At 45.5% G+C, this 17,688-nt stretch overlaps 1 protein-coding gene across 4 annotated transcripts in view; it reads left to right on the top strand.

Moving 5' to 3' along the window:
• Positions 1-17,688, top strand: part of DGCR2 (DiGeorge syndrome critical region gene 2) — a 97,305-nt gene that overhangs the window by 59,330 nt on the left and 20,287 nt on the right. For 2 of the 4 annotated variants that reach the window (XM_077461608.1, XM_077461606.1), the window contains 3 exons: positions 4,132-4,257; positions 11,070-11,280; positions 13,618-13,694. In XM_077461608.1, the coding sequence (XP_077317734.1) occupies positions 4,132-4,257; positions 11,070-11,280; positions 13,618-13,694 (414 nt within the window). Of the gene's footprint in view, positions 1-4,131; positions 4,260-11,062; positions 11,281-13,617; positions 13,695-17,688 lie in introns of all 4 variants that reach the window. The other 2 variants (XM_077461607.1, XM_077461605.1) reach the window with 1 other exon arrangement.

The raw sequence follows: 17,688 nt of genomic DNA, 5'->3' as shown, positions 1-17,688 counted from the left end.
CCTTTATCGCAACCTTTATCGCAACCTTTATACATTAACAGTCCCCTCCCCCAGGACTGACAATGCTGCTGTTCCTCCTCTACTCTTTCGTCCAGAGTGTAGGTACTGCTAGAACACCAGATGAAAACAGAGGGAGGAAAAAAAAATCCTAAAGAAAAATAATGCAACCACCACATCTGATGATTGGAAAGCTGCAATTTATAACTTTTCTGGTTTTGGATTTTAACATTGGTTTAAAATATTGCAGCTTACCACTCATTAACCACCTCAATACAGGGCACTTTCAAACCCTTCCCGACTAGGCCATTTTTTAGTTTTCAGCGCTGTCACACTTTGAATTACAATTGCGCAGTCATACAACACTGTACCCAAATGATTTTTTTTTTATCTTTTTCTTCACACAAATAGAGGTTTCTTTTGGTCGTATTTAAAGCGGGAGTCCGCCGGGACTCCGCGTTTTTTTTTTTTTTTTTTAAGTCAGCAGCTACAAATACTGCAGCTGCTGACTTAAAATAGTGACACTTACCTGTCCAGCGCGCCCGCGATGTCGGCACCCGAAGCCGATCTCTAGATCGACACTCGAGTGCTGCCGCCGCCATCTTGTGTATGGGAATCAGGAAATGGAGCCTTTCGGCTTCATTTCCCGGTTCCCTACTGCGCATGCGCGAGCCGCGCTGCGCAATGAGGACGGTCCCCGCTGCCTCTGGGATCTGTGTGTTTCCCAGCAGGCAGCTGGGCACTTGCGGAAGGGGGCGGGCACTTGCGGAAAGGGGCGTAATGTACGGCCCTTTCCGCAGAGAGCTAGCCCAGAAGTGGGTGCAGTTACCTGGATTATCCAGGTAACTGCACCCCCCTCCCCCCTGAAAGGTGCCAATTGTGGCGCCGGAGGGGGGGAGGAATCCGATGAGCGGAAGGTCCATTTTAGGGTGGACCTCCGCTTTAATCACCGCTGGGATTTTTTATTTTTTACAAAAAAAAAAGCAAGCCCGAAGATGTTGCAGAAAAACATTTCTGTTCTACAATTTTGTAAAGAGGTTTATTTTTCTCCTTGACTGATGAGGCAGCACTTATGGGCATTGATTAGGTGGCACTAATATGCACCACTGATGGACAGCAGTGGTGGGCACTAATAGGCAGCACTAATGAGCAGGCACTAATCGGTGCCCTGATTACCTGCCCAGGACTCCCTCTACAAGGAGATGCCACTGATTGGCACTGTTCACCACACACTCTGTCAGTGTGCAGCGAGGAGAGCCAATTCACTGCACTTCACATTTACATGTGACCGGCTGTGATTGGATATAGCCAATCACATGGTTAACCACTTACGGACCGCCCGCCACAGTTTTACGGTGGCTGTTTGAAGGCGGATATCATTGCCGTAACCCAGTATCCCCTTCTTTAGCGGGCGGCCCGCTACAAGATAAAAGGGGTCCCTGCGGCGGATTCGCCGTGAGATCACTTTTATTGGTGGCAGGAGAGGGCCCCTCCCACTGCGATCCAGTGCCTTCTGCCGTTTGCCTGAGCTATCTCGTCCTGTCGATGGCTCAGTATGGAGATGAGTGAGGGGGAAGATGGCCCCCACCCGTCTCCATGCAATTGCTGAGCGGAAGTGACGTTTTGAGCTCTTAAAGGGCCAATTTAAAAAAAAAAAAAAAAACATTTTAATGGCGGCGATCAGCAATTTTTTATTGTGACTGCAACATTATAGCAGACACTTCAGACATTTTTGACACATTTTTGGGACCATTGTCATTTATACAGCAATCACTGCTATATAAATGCAGTGAGTCCTGTGTAAATGACACTGGCAGTGAAGGGGTTAACCAGTGGGTGGCAGTGTAGGGGTTAAGTGTTCCTAGGGGTGTGTTACTAACTGTGGGGGGCTGGGCTTTGTTTTAGTGAACACTGATCTCTGCTCCAATCACATGGAGCAGAAATCGGCGTCACTTGTTAGGCAGAACGGGGAGATGCTGTTTACAATGGCATCTCCTCGTTCAGCCGCCCCGTGAGACGATCGCGAGTAGGCCCCCGGCGATCAAGTCCGCGGGACCTGGAACCGGACTCACGGGGGTCCCAACCGACACGCGAGTTTGTCGGCGCACTCGCGGTGGCAGGGCGGCATTTAAAACTGGACGTATTGTACGCCAGTATGCCTGCCCATGGCCATTCTGCCAACGTACATCGGCGTGCGCCAGTCGGGAAGTGGTTAAAAAGCTGCGGCCATGGCTCTTTACAGAGATCGGGGCCACGCCGTGTCCTGGGTGCGTGATAGCAGCCGTTCTCGGGTGCTGTTTTTTATATGATGTCCTCCCAGAACAAGAGCCACAACGTCCCCCCATCATTTGATGGGTGGGCGGTAACGGTTAAGGGTCCGTACACACTGGGCTTAAAAAGTGCTGCTTCAACTGGAGTTTTGCCTGTAGAAGCAGCTCCATATTATCCTGTGTGTCCAATGCATATTAGACACATAGGCTCAGCCTATAGAGGCAGGAACAAAACCCCTTCTGTCTTGCGTTTTTTAAAGAGACATTTCTCTTATATTCAACGACCGACACAGCTCCTCTCTTAGCCATTGGGTTGTTATGCCCACTACTAGGAGAATACTAGGCATTAGTTGTTATACAACACTCAGAACTCTTTAGTTCTGCCCAGGGGGTGGTCCCTTGGGCAACAACCCTCCAGCCTGCCATGCAGTCATCAGTTTTATTTTGCCTAGTGAAGAAGGACCTAGGAACCCTGCGGGCCCATCGGTCTATGCTGCTTTTCTGCAGAAGCGTGACTTTTTGCGCAAGATGATTGATCCTGTGATCTGCTATCAACAGCAGGCTGGATGACAGGCTGGATACTCTTATCCTTTTAGTCTCCCCAGTCCGGCCATCGAGCTTGTGCAGGCTGCAGCTACACGCTAGGCAGGCCACAACAAAACCTCAGCTCCAGAGGTGGTCGGTGAGCTTTTATTCTCCGGGGCATACATATGACCGGGCTACTGATGTCTGCGTCACAGTATGCCGGGCCAGCAGCCACCCTGTACTGATCAGTGAGTGGGTCTTTGACGGAATGTCTCCCAGCTCTTCAGGACTGGTAAGTACAGTTCTCCCTGCCTCAGCGGGGTTGAGCAGCTGGGCATTCCCTGGGAGGTTGATTCGGGGGTCCTTCACCTCCCTCTCTTCTCTCCCTGTCACCCTCCCTCCCCCCCCCCTTCCATCTGGGGATGCTGCTGAGCGGTGTGTGTCTATGCAGGGGCTCTCCGGGTGGGCTCTCACCTGGGGGGGTGCGCGCTGTCTAGCTGTGTCCTGGGTCCTGTTCTTCATGCCCCTGGAAGGTGTCTGAGGCCACTAGACGCTGGGTGGCCATTTTCTTCAAGCCCGAGCACACTTGAGCCCTGTTTTAGCACCATTTGCAGCTGCTTCCAATGGCACAGCACTGTTTCCTCTGCACCCGGGAGTCTATTTACTCTGAATGGTCACTTTTGCTTGGTTAGTTGGGAGATGGAGTCTGTTTCTGCCCAGATGGTCATGCTTACCCTTTGGTTAAAATGTAACTGCACACGTAAATGGCGACTGCAATTTTTAAGTCCTTTGGAATCGGTGGTCACTAGTAGTGATTGCATATAGGTGTAGTTATATTCACTCAACTACATACACAAAAGGAGGAAACGGTATTGTAAGTGAATCCGATGTCATTTTTTAAAGCACTGAATGTAATGGTTTACATTAATGGTGTGCATTAACAATCCACATAATTGACCACAGTACTCTCTACACCATTAATCCAAATACACTTAGCATGGTTGCCTATCGTATCTCCTATTCACCTCTGAGCTCCCTTGAGAAAGTAGACGTCAGGCTGCAGGCGGATGTGCAATGCCTGGCCAGGAGCCTTCATTTTCTCCAGGCTTTTCTTTCTATTGTTCAGCTTTACCTACCTTCTGTACATCCCATCCCTGCCTATCCCAGTGCTGGCCATTTCACACAACTTTTTTGTTGAAAGGGGGCTACGTTCCGGGGAAAGTCATGGAAACGTTTACGGTATTTAAAAATTAAAATCTGTGTGTGTTTTTAACAATACTGCTTTGGTATTTCTAATTATTATAGATCTTTCAGATGTATTTTTGTACGTTTCTTTTAGGTGTGTCTGGAGACCAGAGAATATATCATGGAAAGGAGGCTGTGGAGACACGACATGGTCGGGTTAGAAATGGGGAAACGCCACGATTCCATACAGTAAACTTTGCCCAGCCTGTGCGCTTTAGCAGTAAGTTGCATTATGTAACCTCTCGGATACCTGTCTTGTGATGGCTTGTTTAAACATACCTGCATGCTAAACAATCTGTTTCGGTGTGTAGGATGGCCTCCTTTCTGTGCCCGTGGTGGGGCTCAGTTGTTGCAACGTAAGGCACGGTTTAGCTTTTAATTGAGAGGTCAAACTGATGTTTCACTCATTTATTTACTACAGTGGAGCTGCAGTGCAATGACCTAGAGGGAAAAAAATGTTCTCAGTGCCTTTTGCAGTTACTGGTGTTGATTTGGTGATCCCAAATACATATATACATTCAGAGAAATATCACACACACATATATACCAGGGCTTGACAAACTTACTTGGAATCTAGGAGTCAGGTCCGTAACGGCAATCCGGACCTGTCCCTGGCCTGACATGGAGACGAGTGAGGGGAAGATAGCGCCCTCCCCCCACCTGTCTCCAAGTCATTGCCCATAGCTCTTAGAGGGACATTTTATTTATTTAATTTTTTATTTTTTTTTGCATTTTAGTGTAAATATGAGATCTGAGGTCTCTCTGACCCCAGATCTCATATTTAAGAGGACCTGTCATGCTTTTTTCTATTACAAGGGATTTTTACATTCCTTGTAATATGAATAAAAGTGACAATTTTTTTTTTTTTTTAAAGAACAGTGGAAAAATTAAAAGTTAAAATAAGAAAAAAAATATTTTTTAAATGCGCCCTGTCCCGCCAAGCTTGCGTGCAGAAGCGAACGCATACGTGAGTAGCGCCGCATAGGAAAGCGGTGTTCAAACCACACGTGAGGCATTGCCGCGATTGGTAGAGCGAGAGCAATAATTCTAGCCCTAGACCTCCTCTAACTCAAAACATGCAACCTGTAGAATTTTTTTAAACGTCACCTATGGAGATTTTAAAGGGTAAAAGTTTGTCACCATTCCATGAGCGGATGCAGTTTTGAAGCGTGACATGTTGGATATCAATTTACTCGGCGTAACATTTTTCACAATATAAAAAAAATTGGGCTAACTTTTACTGTTGTCTTATTTTTTTAATTAAATAAATAATTTCCCCCCAAAAAAGTGCGCTTGTAAGTCCACTGCACAAAAATACGAAATATGGTGTGACAGACAGTATTGCAATGACCACCATTTTATTCTCTAGGTTGTTAGAATACAAAATATATATAATGTTAAGGAGTTCTAAGTAAAGGGGAGAAGATGAGTGGGCAGTGAAAGCTCCATTAGCATTGCTGGCTGTCATACCAACAGCCACCACTAGAGGGCACCAGATTCCAGAAGGAAAAATAGGACCGCAGAAGGCCTCAAAGCCACGGCCTCAATTACCGGCCAGCGGGGGCACGGCCCGACGCGATCACGCCGGGGGGGGGGGGGGGTGGGCGTGCACAGAGACAGGATACCCCCAGCTGTGCTGCCCCAGGTTGCTAATTCTAGTCGCAAATGCGACCTGGCGCCCGGGGTTTGTCGAGCCCTGACATACACTCACTGGCTACTTTATTAGGTACACCTGTTCAATTGCTTGGTAACACACATTGCTAATCCGTAAGCAGCAACTCAATGCAGGCATCTAGATGTGGTGAAGACAACTTGCTGAAGTTCAAACAAAGCATCAATGGGGAAGAAAAAGGTATTTAAGTGACTTTGAACGTGGCTTTTGGTGCCAGATGGGCTGGTCTGAATAGTTAAAAAACTGCTGCTCTACTGGGATTTTCACACACAACTATCTCTAAGATTTATAGAGAATGTTCCGAAAAAGCGAAAATATCCAGTGAGCTGCAGTTGTGTGAAAGACTATGCCTTGTAGATGTAAGAGGTCAGAGGAGAATGGGCAGAATACCATCTCTGAACACATAAAACATTTAACCTTGAAGATGGGCTACAGCAGCAGAAGACCACACAGAGTGATATTCCTGACATCTAACAGGAAAACAAGAAGAGCTAAGAACAGCTACAATCAACACAGGCTCACCAACATTGGACAATAAAAGATGTGAAAAACTTTGCCTGGTCTGATGAGTCTCAATTTCAGTTGCAACATTCAGATGGTAGGGTCAGAATTTGGCATAAACATGAAAGCATGGATCCATCCTGCCTTGTATCACTGGTTCAGGCTGGTGGTGGTGTTATAATGATATGGGGGATATTTATTTGGCACACTTGGGGCCCCTTAGTACCCATTGAGCATCATTTTAAACACCATGTCCTATCTGAGTATTGTTGCTAACCATGTCCATCCCTTTATTAATCCCTTTTATTACAGTGTACCCATCTTCTGATGGCTACTTACAATGCACCATGTCACAAAGCTCAAATCATCTCAAACTGGCTTGAACATGACATATGAGTTCACTGTACTCCAATGGCCTCAACAGATCTCAATCTAGTAGATGGAATGGGAGATTCGCATCAAGTATGTGCAGCTGACAAATCTGCAACAACTGCATGGTCCTATCATGTCACTAGGGACCAAAATCTCTGAGAAATGTTTTCGACACCTTGTTGAATCTATGCCATGAAAAGTTAAGGCAGTTCTGAAAGCAAAGGGGGTCCTACCCAGTACTAGCAAGGTGTAACTAATAAAGTGGCTGGTGAGTGTATAAACTGTATATACACTGTATCTTACATAGAGTTCCTTGAAAAAGTATTCACACCTCTTTAAATGTTCCACATTTTGTCATGTTACAACCAAAAGCATAAATGTATTTTATTGGAAATTTATGTGATGGGGGGGAAAAAAACTCCTCAAAGTGGCACGTAATTGGGAAGTGGAAGAAACGTGATAAATGGTTTTCAAATAAAAAAATTAATAAAAATCCGTATTCAGTATCAATATAGTACTCCGTAATAATAGTACTATTACTATAATAGTAATAATACTCAGTGATAATAGTACTCGGTATCAATATAGCTGTTATCTGAAGCCCTCGGAGGTTTGTTAGAGAACCTTTTGTGAACAAACCACATCATGAAGGGCAAGGAACACACCAGACAGGTCAGGGCTAAAGTTGTGGGGAAGTTTAACCACTTCAGCCCCGAACCATTTTGCTGGCTTAAGACCAGACCACTTTTTGCGATTCGGCACTGCGTCGCTTTAACTGACAATTGCGCGGTCATGCGACATGGTTTCCAAACAAAATTGACGTCCTTGTCCCCCCCACAAATAGAGCTTTCTTTTGGTGGTATTTGATCACCCCTGCGGTTTTTATTTTTTGCACTATAAACAAAAATAGAGCGAAAATTCTGAAAAAAACGCATTATTTTTTACTTTTTGTTATAATATCCCCCAAAAATATATATATATAAAAAAAACATTTTTTCCCCTCAGTTTAGGCGGATGCGTATTCTTCTACATATTTTTGGTAAAAAAAAATCGCAATAAGCGATTGATTGGTTTGCGCAAAAGTTATACAAATATATAGGGGATAGTTTTATGGCATTTTTATAAATTTTTTTTTTTTTTTTTTTTTTTTTTTTACTAGTAATGGCGGCGATCAGCGATTTTTTTTTTTTTTTGTGACTGCAACATTATGGCGGACATATCGGACATTTTTGACACGTTTTTGGGACCATTTGTCATTTATACAGCAATCACTGCTATACAAATGCAGTGATTCCTGTGTAAATGGCAGTGAAGGGATTAAGTGTTCCTAGAGGTGTGTTACTAACGGTTGGGGGCTGGGCTTTCTTTTAGTGAACACTGATCTCTGCTCCAATCGCATGGAGCAGAGATCAGCGACACTTGCTAGGCTTCCCAGTTGCTAGGCAGAACTGGGAAATGCTGTTTACAACGGCATCTCCTAGTTCACCCGCCCTGTGAGACGATCGCGGGTAGTGATCGAGTCGGCGGGGCCCGCGACCGTACTCACGGGCGCACGCTTGCGATGGCAGGGCGGCAAATTTAAAGGGATATACAGGTACACCCATTTGCCTGCCCGGGCAAACATGTGGAAGAAGGTGCTCTGGTCAGGGGAGACCAAAATTGAACTTTTTGGCCTAACAACAAAACGATATGTGTGTCAGAAAACTAACACTACACATCACCCTGAGCGCCCCATCCCCACTGTGAAACATGGTGGTGGTAGCACCATGTTGTGGGAATGCTGAATACAATTTCACGACACACTTATTTCAGGTATTTATTTGTAAAAAAAAAAAGTGAAAATCATTTTCCTTCCACTTCAGTTATGTGCCACTTTGAGTTGGGCCATCACAAAAATCCCATTAAAATCCATTTACCTTTTTGGGTGTAACATGACGAAATGTTCCACATTTTTGTCAAGGGGTATGAATACTTTTTCAAGGCACTGTACACGTAAATAGTATTTTTTTGAAGAAAAATGCAGTAGATCAGCTTACCAGTTGCGGTGTGAACTGGGGAAAATTTTTTTTCTCATGCATGCATACATTCGGAGAGAGAGAAAAATTAAAATATATAAATAAATAAAATACAGCTATCGCTATATCTATATATCTCTTGCGAACATTACAAATTCTTTGACAGATGAGACTGTGCATATGTAACAAGAGGGTTATAAAAATAAGTGTGTGTAAAGGCATAGCAGTTAATGATAGAACTGAGACAATGGGGTCATGAATTTTCGCATATCATTTCAACTGAAAATAATGTAATGGTTGCTTTTTTTTTTTTTTTTTTTTATTTCACCTGGTTATCCTGCAAATAACACACTTCTGTCCCCTAATATATACTCTCATTTCTCCACTGTATCTATAGAGGAGCCATGGTTGCCCTAAAGGCAGAACTTTATGCCTTTGTTCATCTTCATGCTAAATGGTGTATTGCTGGGACTAGTAGTTTACACAATAAAAATGGTGTTTGTTTTCTTTCTTTTAAAGCGGGAGTTCCGCCGTTTTTTTTTTTGTTTTTTTTTTTAAAGCCAGCAGCTACAAATACTGCAGCTGCTGACTTTTAAAATAAGGACACTTACCCGCCCAGCGCGCCCACGATGTCGGCACCCGAAGCCGATCTCTTGATCGTCTCTCGGGTGCTGCCGCCGCCATCTTGGGTATGGGAATCGGGAAGTGGAGCCTTTCGGCTTCATTTCCCAGTTCCCTACTGCGCATGCGCGAGTCGCGCTGCGCAATAAGAATGGTCCCGCTGTCTCTGGGATCCGTGGGTTTCCCAGGAGGCAGCGGGGGACTTTCGGAAAGGGGCGTAGATTCTTCAGAATCTACGCCCCTTTCCGCAGATAGCTATGCCGGAAGTGGGTGCAGATACCTGTACTGTACAGGTACCTGCACCCCCCTCCCCCCTGAAAGGTGCCAATTGTGGCGCCGGAGGGGGGGAGGATTCCACTTTAGGGTGGACCTCCGCTTTAAGGTCACAGGAAGTGACCAGGACATTTCTGGCAAGATCAACGTGTATTTTCTGTACTTGCTGAAAATGTTCTAAAAAGTGAAACCTAATGCCCCCACCACATCCTACCTAAGGCTTGGTAAACTGCAACATAAAATATATATTTTTATTTTTTTAGTTTAGGTACAATTCAAGAATACTGTGCATATATTTTTTGTTTATAAATTATTTTATTTAAGAGGAATCAACAATTCAGATTGTTAGTCAAAACGATAAACATCAGACCTAGTGTACAATGTACATAAAACTCATGGCTGTCGTTTTTGTCTTGGTTTGCATATTTTAAGAGGCAGAAAACTTCATAAGTATCCAAAGTATAGAGAAAGATGGAACAAAGGGGGAGGGGAGGCAGTGGGTCTACTACACCCAAAGTCCAAAGGGGTGCATGGCAGGGTAAGAACTCAAGGTGTATTGTTTTAGTGAGATGTTAAGGGGATTTGGCCATTGTAAAAGAACTATGGTGTCCATATTTTCCAGTGTTTATCATGCTGGTCTTGTATCTTTTAAAAGCCACAGTTGCTCAATCTGTTGGATCTCTGAAGTTCTAGTAGAACTTGGTAAAACAGTAGGTGAAGTTTGTTTCCTCATCATTGGAATACAAGCTTTGGTGGCCTTAAGAAGGTGTTGAAGTAACACACACGCACGCACACATTAATATATTAATATAAATAGTTATTTTTCTCCTCCATTATACTGACATACAGGAGCGCAAGCCTACAGACGTTTTTAAAATACAAAAAAATGAAAAATATATATTTAACAAAATAGGATACATCTGTCAATTAGAAATTCCAGTTTTTAGCTCTCTTCTTTTGCTTTAATCATAATGGGACATATTTTACTGTAAACAGAGAAATTTGCCAGGTAAGTGCCTCAAGCAAGCAACATTAAAAGGAAACCATTAGGATAGAAATATGGGAACTTGAGGCATTCGGAGGTCTGCTAAAATCTGACTGTTGAAGCCTAGTCAGCTTCTTGACCTTGCACACTGGAGGGGGTTGATTGGCTAAAACTCAAGAGGGGAAAATCTGGTGCAGCTGTGCATGGTAGCCAATCCGCTTAAAACTTCAGCTTGTTTGTTTAAGCTTTGACATAAACCCTGAAAGCTGATTGGTTTCTATGCAGAGCTGCACTAGATTTTGCACTCTTCGTTTTTATTAAATCAACCCCAGTCTTCCATCTATGAACGTGCATTGTTTGAGGTCAGGCAATTGACAGACAAAAACTGTCAGTCTTCTGGTGACCTGTGACCTTGTGGTGATACAGTGTCGCACTTGAACAAAGTAAATCAAAGCTACACAAGTACACTATAGGTCCCATTAGCCATTGTTTTAGGACCACTTATATAGAGTTTTTTTTACACATTTTTAATGTGTCCAAGATGTTCACATTGTGGGGGTGGTGATCCCCCCTTGTTTTTTTATGTTTCCTAGGAAAATGCCCATCAGGATGGCACCACTATGATGGAACAGCAAGCTGCTATAAAGTGTACTCCTCTGGAGAAAACTACTGGGATGCCGTTCAGACATGTCAGAAAGTGAATGGCTCACTGGCAACTTTTACCACAGATTCAGAGTTGAAATTCATTTTAGCTCAGGAGTGGGACATGGAAGAAAGGCCATTTTTAAGAAAGGACCAGCGACGGTGAGGAAAGATTTTAAAATTACAGATCATGCAACCAAAAAGTGCTTACTTTTAACATTGAATAGGCACTTTTGTCATAGACCATCAAACCTTTTCCTGCCACAGCTGTAACTACTACTGCGGGAGAGTAAGAGGAAGTTGACAAGATCATGGCTGCAATAGCATCTCTAAGCTTGTTTTTAAATTTAAGTGGTTGTAAAGGTTGAAGGCTTTTTACCTTTATGCATTCTACTTGCTTTTTGGGGCACTGGTGGGGTAGGAGCCAAAGCGTCCTGAAGGGACCCGAGTAGAGGAGAATCGGGGCTGCTCTGTGCAAAACCCCTGCACAGTGCAGGTAAGTACAGTCATGGCCAAATTGTTGGCACCCCAGAAATTTTTCCAGAAAATCAAGTATTTCTCACAGAAAAGTATTGCAGTAACACGTTTTGCTATACACATGTTTATTCCCTTTGTGTGTATTGGAACAAAACAAAAAAAGGTAGGAAAAAAGGCAAATTGGACAGAATCTAACACAACTCCAAAAATGGGCTGGTCAAAATTCTTGCCACCCTTTCAAAATTGTGGATAAATAAGATTGTTTCAAGCATGTGATGCTCCTTTAAACTCACCTGGGGCAAGTAACAGGCGTGGGCAATATAAAAATTACACCTGAAAGCAGATAAAAAGGACAGAAGTTCACTTAGGCTTTGCATTGTGTGTCTGTGTGTGCCACACTAGCATGGACAACAGAAAGAGGAGAAGAGAACTGTCTGAGGACTTGAGAACCAAAAGTGTGGAAAAATATCAACAATCTCTCAAGGTTACAAGTCCATCTCCAGAGATCTAGCTTTGCCTTTATCCACAGTACGCAACATTATCAAGAAGTTTGCAACCCATGTCACTGTAGCTAATCACTCTGGGCAGGGACATAAGAGAAAAATTGATGAAAACTTGTAACACAGGATAGTCCGGATGGTGGATAAGCAGCCCCAAACAAGTTCCAAAGAAATTCATGCTGTCCTGCAGGCTCAGGGAGCACCAGTGTCAGCGCAAACTATCCATCGACATTTAAATTAAATGAAACACTATGGCAGGAGACCCAGGAGGACCCCACTGCTGACAGACCTAAAAAAAGCAATACTACAGTTTGCCAGAATGTACTTGAGTAAGCCAAAATCCTTCTGGGAAAACGTATTGTGGACAGATGAGACCAAGAGCTTTTTGGTAAAACGCATGATTCTACTGTTTACCGAAAATGGAATGAGGCCTACAAATAAAAGAACACGGTGAAATATGGTGGAGGTTCAATGATGATTTTGGGGTTGTTTTGCTACCTCTGGCACTGGGTGCCTTGAATGTGTGCAAGGCATCATGAAATCTGAGGATTTCCAAAGGATTTTGGGCCGCACTGTAGAGCCCAGTGTCAGAAAGCTAGGTTTGCGTCTGAGATCTTGGGTCTTCCAGCAGGACAATGACCCCATACATGCATCAAAAAGCACCCAGAAATGGATGGTAACAAAGCGCTGGAGAGTTCTAAAGTGGCCAGCAATGAGTCCAGATCTAAATCCCATTGAACACCTGTGGAGAGATCTTAAATTTGCTGTTGGGAAAAGGCACCCTTCCAATAAGAGACCTAGAGCAGTTTGCAAAAGAAGAGTGGTCCAAAATTCCGGGTGATCGGTGTAAGAAGCTTATTGATGGTTATAGGAAGCGACTGATTTCAGTTATTTTTTCCAAAGGGTGTGCAACCAAATATTAAGTTAAGGGTGCCCATTTTTGGAGTTTTGTGTGACCTTGTGTCCAATTTGCTTTTTTTTTTTTTTTTCCTCCTGGTTTTTTTTTTTTGTTCCAATACACACAAAGGAAATAAACGTGTATACCAAAACATTTGTTACTGCAATACTTTTCTGTGAGAAATACTTTTCTGGAAAAATTGCTGGGGTGCCAACAATTTCGGCCATGACTGTATAACATGTTTCTTTTTGTTTTTTTATTAAAGCCATAACTTGAATACCACTTTAAAAACTAGCTATGCTCTTTCCTGTAGACGTGTTCACTTCTACACTGTCTGCAAGTACACATTTTTATTTACTATTGCAAAACCAAATGCAACTTTATGGTTACCTATACAATTGATCCTGCACTGATGAGGTGACTCATTTTAGTCCGTTAACATGTTTAAATGGAGTCCTGTTTACATTTTTACTATAGTTGACCATAATAAATTAAGGTGGCCAGGTAGCTTTATCACCCTGACAGGATTGAGCTGTTCTCAGACCTATCTTATTCAGGAACAGGGTTTTGTAGTTTTGTTCTGATGCTCTGCAAAATTGTTTACTGTGTTTTATTGTTCAACAGGTTGTGGGTGGGTTACCAGTTTGTGGTAACAAACAGGAACCATTCTGTGGAGGGACACTGGGAGGTTGCTTATAAAGGTAAGTGTAGGCTACTGCAGTTTCACTTTTAAACGTGTTGGCCTTTTATAATATTTCAATTTGTTCTTTACACTGTGTGGCTTGGGCACAGCTCTTGTACTGTGGTCTGACGGGAGCAGCGCCTATGCGGGTGGAAGTACCCCAATGGCCACTCGTGCATGCACTCTAGAGCACACAGCAGCGGGATTGGTGATGTCCAAGACACAGCTGATCACCGATCATTGTACTAGGCCGCTGTGAACGGCTCTGATATCGTGTGATTGCTGTGACCAATCAGTGAGCACATGAACAGTAGTAAACAATGTCATTGTTTACTACTGTGTAAACTCTGGTCACAGCGATGACATACTAGGGCTAATCACAAAGGCCCTTTACCATGTGATAGCTGTGACCAATCACAGTACGTATTACACAAGGTTTCATGAATGAAACCTTTACATTCTTTTACCAATTTGCTTATTACAGTGATTAAAAAAAAAAAATCATGCCCAGCCCCTCAGCAGTAGTGTCACTATTTATTTAAATGAGATTGAGAGAGGTATATATTTTTCTTATATTCACCGACCGACACAGCTCCTCTCTTAGCCATTGAGTTTTTATGCCCACCTCTAGGAGAATACTAGGCATTACTTGTTATGTAACACTCAGAACTTTCCAGTTCTGCCCAGGGGGCGGTCCCTTGGGTAATCACCCTCCAGCCTGCCATGCAGTCATCAGTCTTATTCTGCCTAGTGAAGAAGGACCTAGGAACCCTGCAGGCCCATCAGTCCATGGTGTTTTTTTTTTTTTTTTTTTTTTTTTTGCGCGCAAGATGATTGATCCTGCAATCTGCTATCAACAGCCGGCTGGGTGACAGGCTGGCTATCCTTATCCTTGTAGTCTCCCCAGTCCGGCCATCGAGCGTGTGCAGGTCGCAGCTCCGCGCTAGGCCGGCCACGACAAAACCTCAGCTCCAGAGGTAGTCGTGAGCTTTTATGCTCTGGGGCACACATATGACCGGGCTACTGATGTTTGCGTCAGTGTGCCAGGCCAGCAGCCACCCTGTACTGATCAGTGAGTGGTTCTGTAATGGAATGTCTCCCAGCTCTGCAGGACTGGCAAGTACAGCTCTCCCTGCCTCGGTGGGGCTGAGCAGCTGGGCATTCCCTGGGAGGTCGATTCGGGGGTCCCTCACCTCCCTTTCTTCTCTCCCTCTCCCTGTCCCTTTCCCCCACCCCCTCCCTGGGGGGATGCTGCTGAGCGGTGTGTGTCTGTGTACGGGCTCTCCGGGGGGGGGGCTCTCATCTGGGGGGGTGTGGTGGCGCTGGCTGGCGGAGTCCTGGAAGGTGTCTGTGAGACTATGCTGGTGTCCTGTGCAGCGCTATACTCACCGCCATTGTTTCTCCCTGTCCCTCATGGCTCTTGCATTCGGCAGCCATCTTAGGTGTGGGCAAGGGAAAGCATGCTCTCCTGGGCTTCAGCGGCCATTTTCCTTGTGATTGTCTCTCTACAGGACGCTGGTGGCCATTTTCTTGAAGCCTGAACACGTTTTTCAGTGTTCTTTAGCGGCAGCATGTGCTCCTGTGATCTGATGGCCATGTTCCTTGTGTTTTATGTCATTATGCTGGGCGGCCATTTTCTTGGAGCCTGAGCACACTTCAGAGCGGTTTCAGCGACATTAGCAACTGCTGCCACCGACACAGCACTGTTTCCTCTGCACCTGGGAGCCAACAGAGACTACAGGCACTACCTGCTGGATAGCGCAGAACCCCTCAGGGTGGTGAGTCCTACGGCAAAGAGCCCCTCAGCCGGCAGCAGTAAGGAGGGTGGGACTGTCACTGTCCTAAGTCCCCTTCGGGTGGCAGACGGGGTAGGGTCAGCGTGGTTTCAGAAACTGGTGTTTCTTCCCCGAAATCCAGGCAATTGCAACTGGTTCGCCTGCGGACTGCACAGTGCCCCTGGACACCCTGATGGCAGGCCTCAATTCGTTTGTTGCCAAGATTGAGGCGGTACGTGGGCAAAAAAGTGCCCCCCCCCCCCGTCCTGGTGAGAGCTCTGACGCTGAGGCTGAAGACCCCTGTTCTCTCTTGTCAGATGACATTGACCAGGACCATGCGGACAGTGAGGCTAAGTCCCCGTCCGGGTCCGTGCGCGACAAAGAGCTTGTTGGAGCACTTATCACAGCTGTGCGTGATACCCTGAAGATTCAGGAGTGGTCTCTTTTTTGGGTCCCGTAAGCCAGCACGTTCACCTAAGGTGTTCCCGTATCTGACTTATTCTGACAAGTTCATTTACAAGGAATGGGGTCACCCGCAACGGACCTTTTCGGTCCCCAAATCCATGTCGGTGCATTACTCCTTTTGAGGAGAACTTTCTCAAGAAGTGGTCGGCTCCTCCGGTCATGGACCTCCCAGTATCCAGGTTAAATAAAGTAACTACGATCCCGGTAGAGGGGACTCCTGCATTTAAGGACCGCAAGGACAGGAAGGCAGAGGCAGTGGCTCGTTCCTTGTTTGCGGTGGTGGGGTCCGCCATGCGACCAGTACTGGCATCCGCACTTGTTTCGCAGACACTGAGTGGGCAAAACTGTTGAACTGCGAATTGGGAGAGCAACAGGTTTCTCCTTTCTGTGTGGAACTTGCAGACCAACTAGTGCAAGGCCTTAAGTACATTTTGTGATGCAGCCCTGGATACTCTCCCTCTGTTATCCAGGGCTTCAGTGTCAGCAGTGGTGCGGAGATGCCTGATTTGGTTAAAATGCTGGTCTGCTGACCAGGCATCTAAGAAAGCCCTGACGGATCTTCACTTCCTTGGCAACCTGCTTTTTGGAGCCTTGTTGGATGACATTATTAAAAATGCCACCGGTGGTAAGCGTACCTTACTCCCACAGGCCAGGAAGGCCAAGGAGCCACGCCGTAGACAAGGGCCCTCTTTTTCCGCTCACAAATAGCTTTTTTGTCCGCCTGGAGCTTTGGCTAAATGTCCCCAGCCTGACAGGATGACCACAGAAGGACAGAATCGTCCCTGGAACAGCAAGCCAAACAAAAGTGCTACCACATGAAGGTTTTCCCCCACCCATGTCTCAGGTGGGGGGGGGGGGGGTCGCCTTCGGGAGTTTGCAGCCCGGCGGTCCTCTCAACTATCAGACCAATGGGTCTGCAATCTGATTTCCTCAGGCTACAAGATAGTTTCTCTCTCTTGGCCGCCAAACCGTTTCTTCCCCTCCAGCATACCTGTATCTCCAGCTCGCCGGGAGGCCCTCTTGGGGGCAGTAAGGGACCTGCTGAGTAGCCGGTGGTTGTACCGGTTCCGGCATCGGAACGTTTCAAGGGATTCTACTCAATCACTTCGTAAAAGTTCAGAATGGAATAAGTTCGCTCAGTTGTCGCTGCACTCCATCAAAGAGACTCCCTGGCTTCATTGGACATCCAGGATGCATACCTGCACATACCCATATGCCTCCGGCTTCAAAAGTTTCTTCGATTTTTAGTCAGAGAAGACCATTACCAGTTTGTGGCTCTTTCTTTTGGTCAGTCATCAGCCCCCCCCCCCCCTCCCCCCCCCCCCCCCCCCCCGAGTCTTTCCCAAGGCATTGGCTACAGTTTTGGCATTGCTGCGGCAACGTGGGATCGTGATCGTGGGATACCTAGACAATCTCCTCCTGAGGGCATCTTCCGCCTCAGAATTGGAGGAGGATGTGGTGATCACCATACAGACCCTGCAAGAATTTGGGTGACTGTTGAACCTAAAGAAGTTGGTGATTGTACCGACCCAGCGGCTGGAGTACCTGGGCTTGCTGCTGGACTCCAGGGAAGCAAGAGTTTTTCTCCCTTCAGACAAGCGGCAGACTCTCAGATCCGTGGTAAAACTGTTGATGAACCGCAAGTGGTCGTCACTCCGCTTCTGCATGCGAGTCCTGGGATTCATGATGGCCTCCTTCGAGGCAGTACCATATGCCCAGTTCCACACCAGAGTCCTGCAGAAGGAGATTTTGATAAAGTGGGACAAATCTCAG

Source organism: Lithobates pipiens, unplaced genomic scaffold (assembly GCF_037356315.1).
Source record: "Lithobates pipiens isolate NorthernLeopardFrog02 unplaced genomic scaffold, aLitPip1_a1.2 Scaffold_3, whole genome shotgun sequence".
NCBI lineage: Eukaryota > Metazoa > Chordata > Amphibia > Anura > Ranidae > Lithobates > Lithobates pipiens.
The sequence above is the reverse complement of the archived record's forward strand: the minus strand, read 5'-3'. Positions and strand labels throughout refer to the sequence as shown.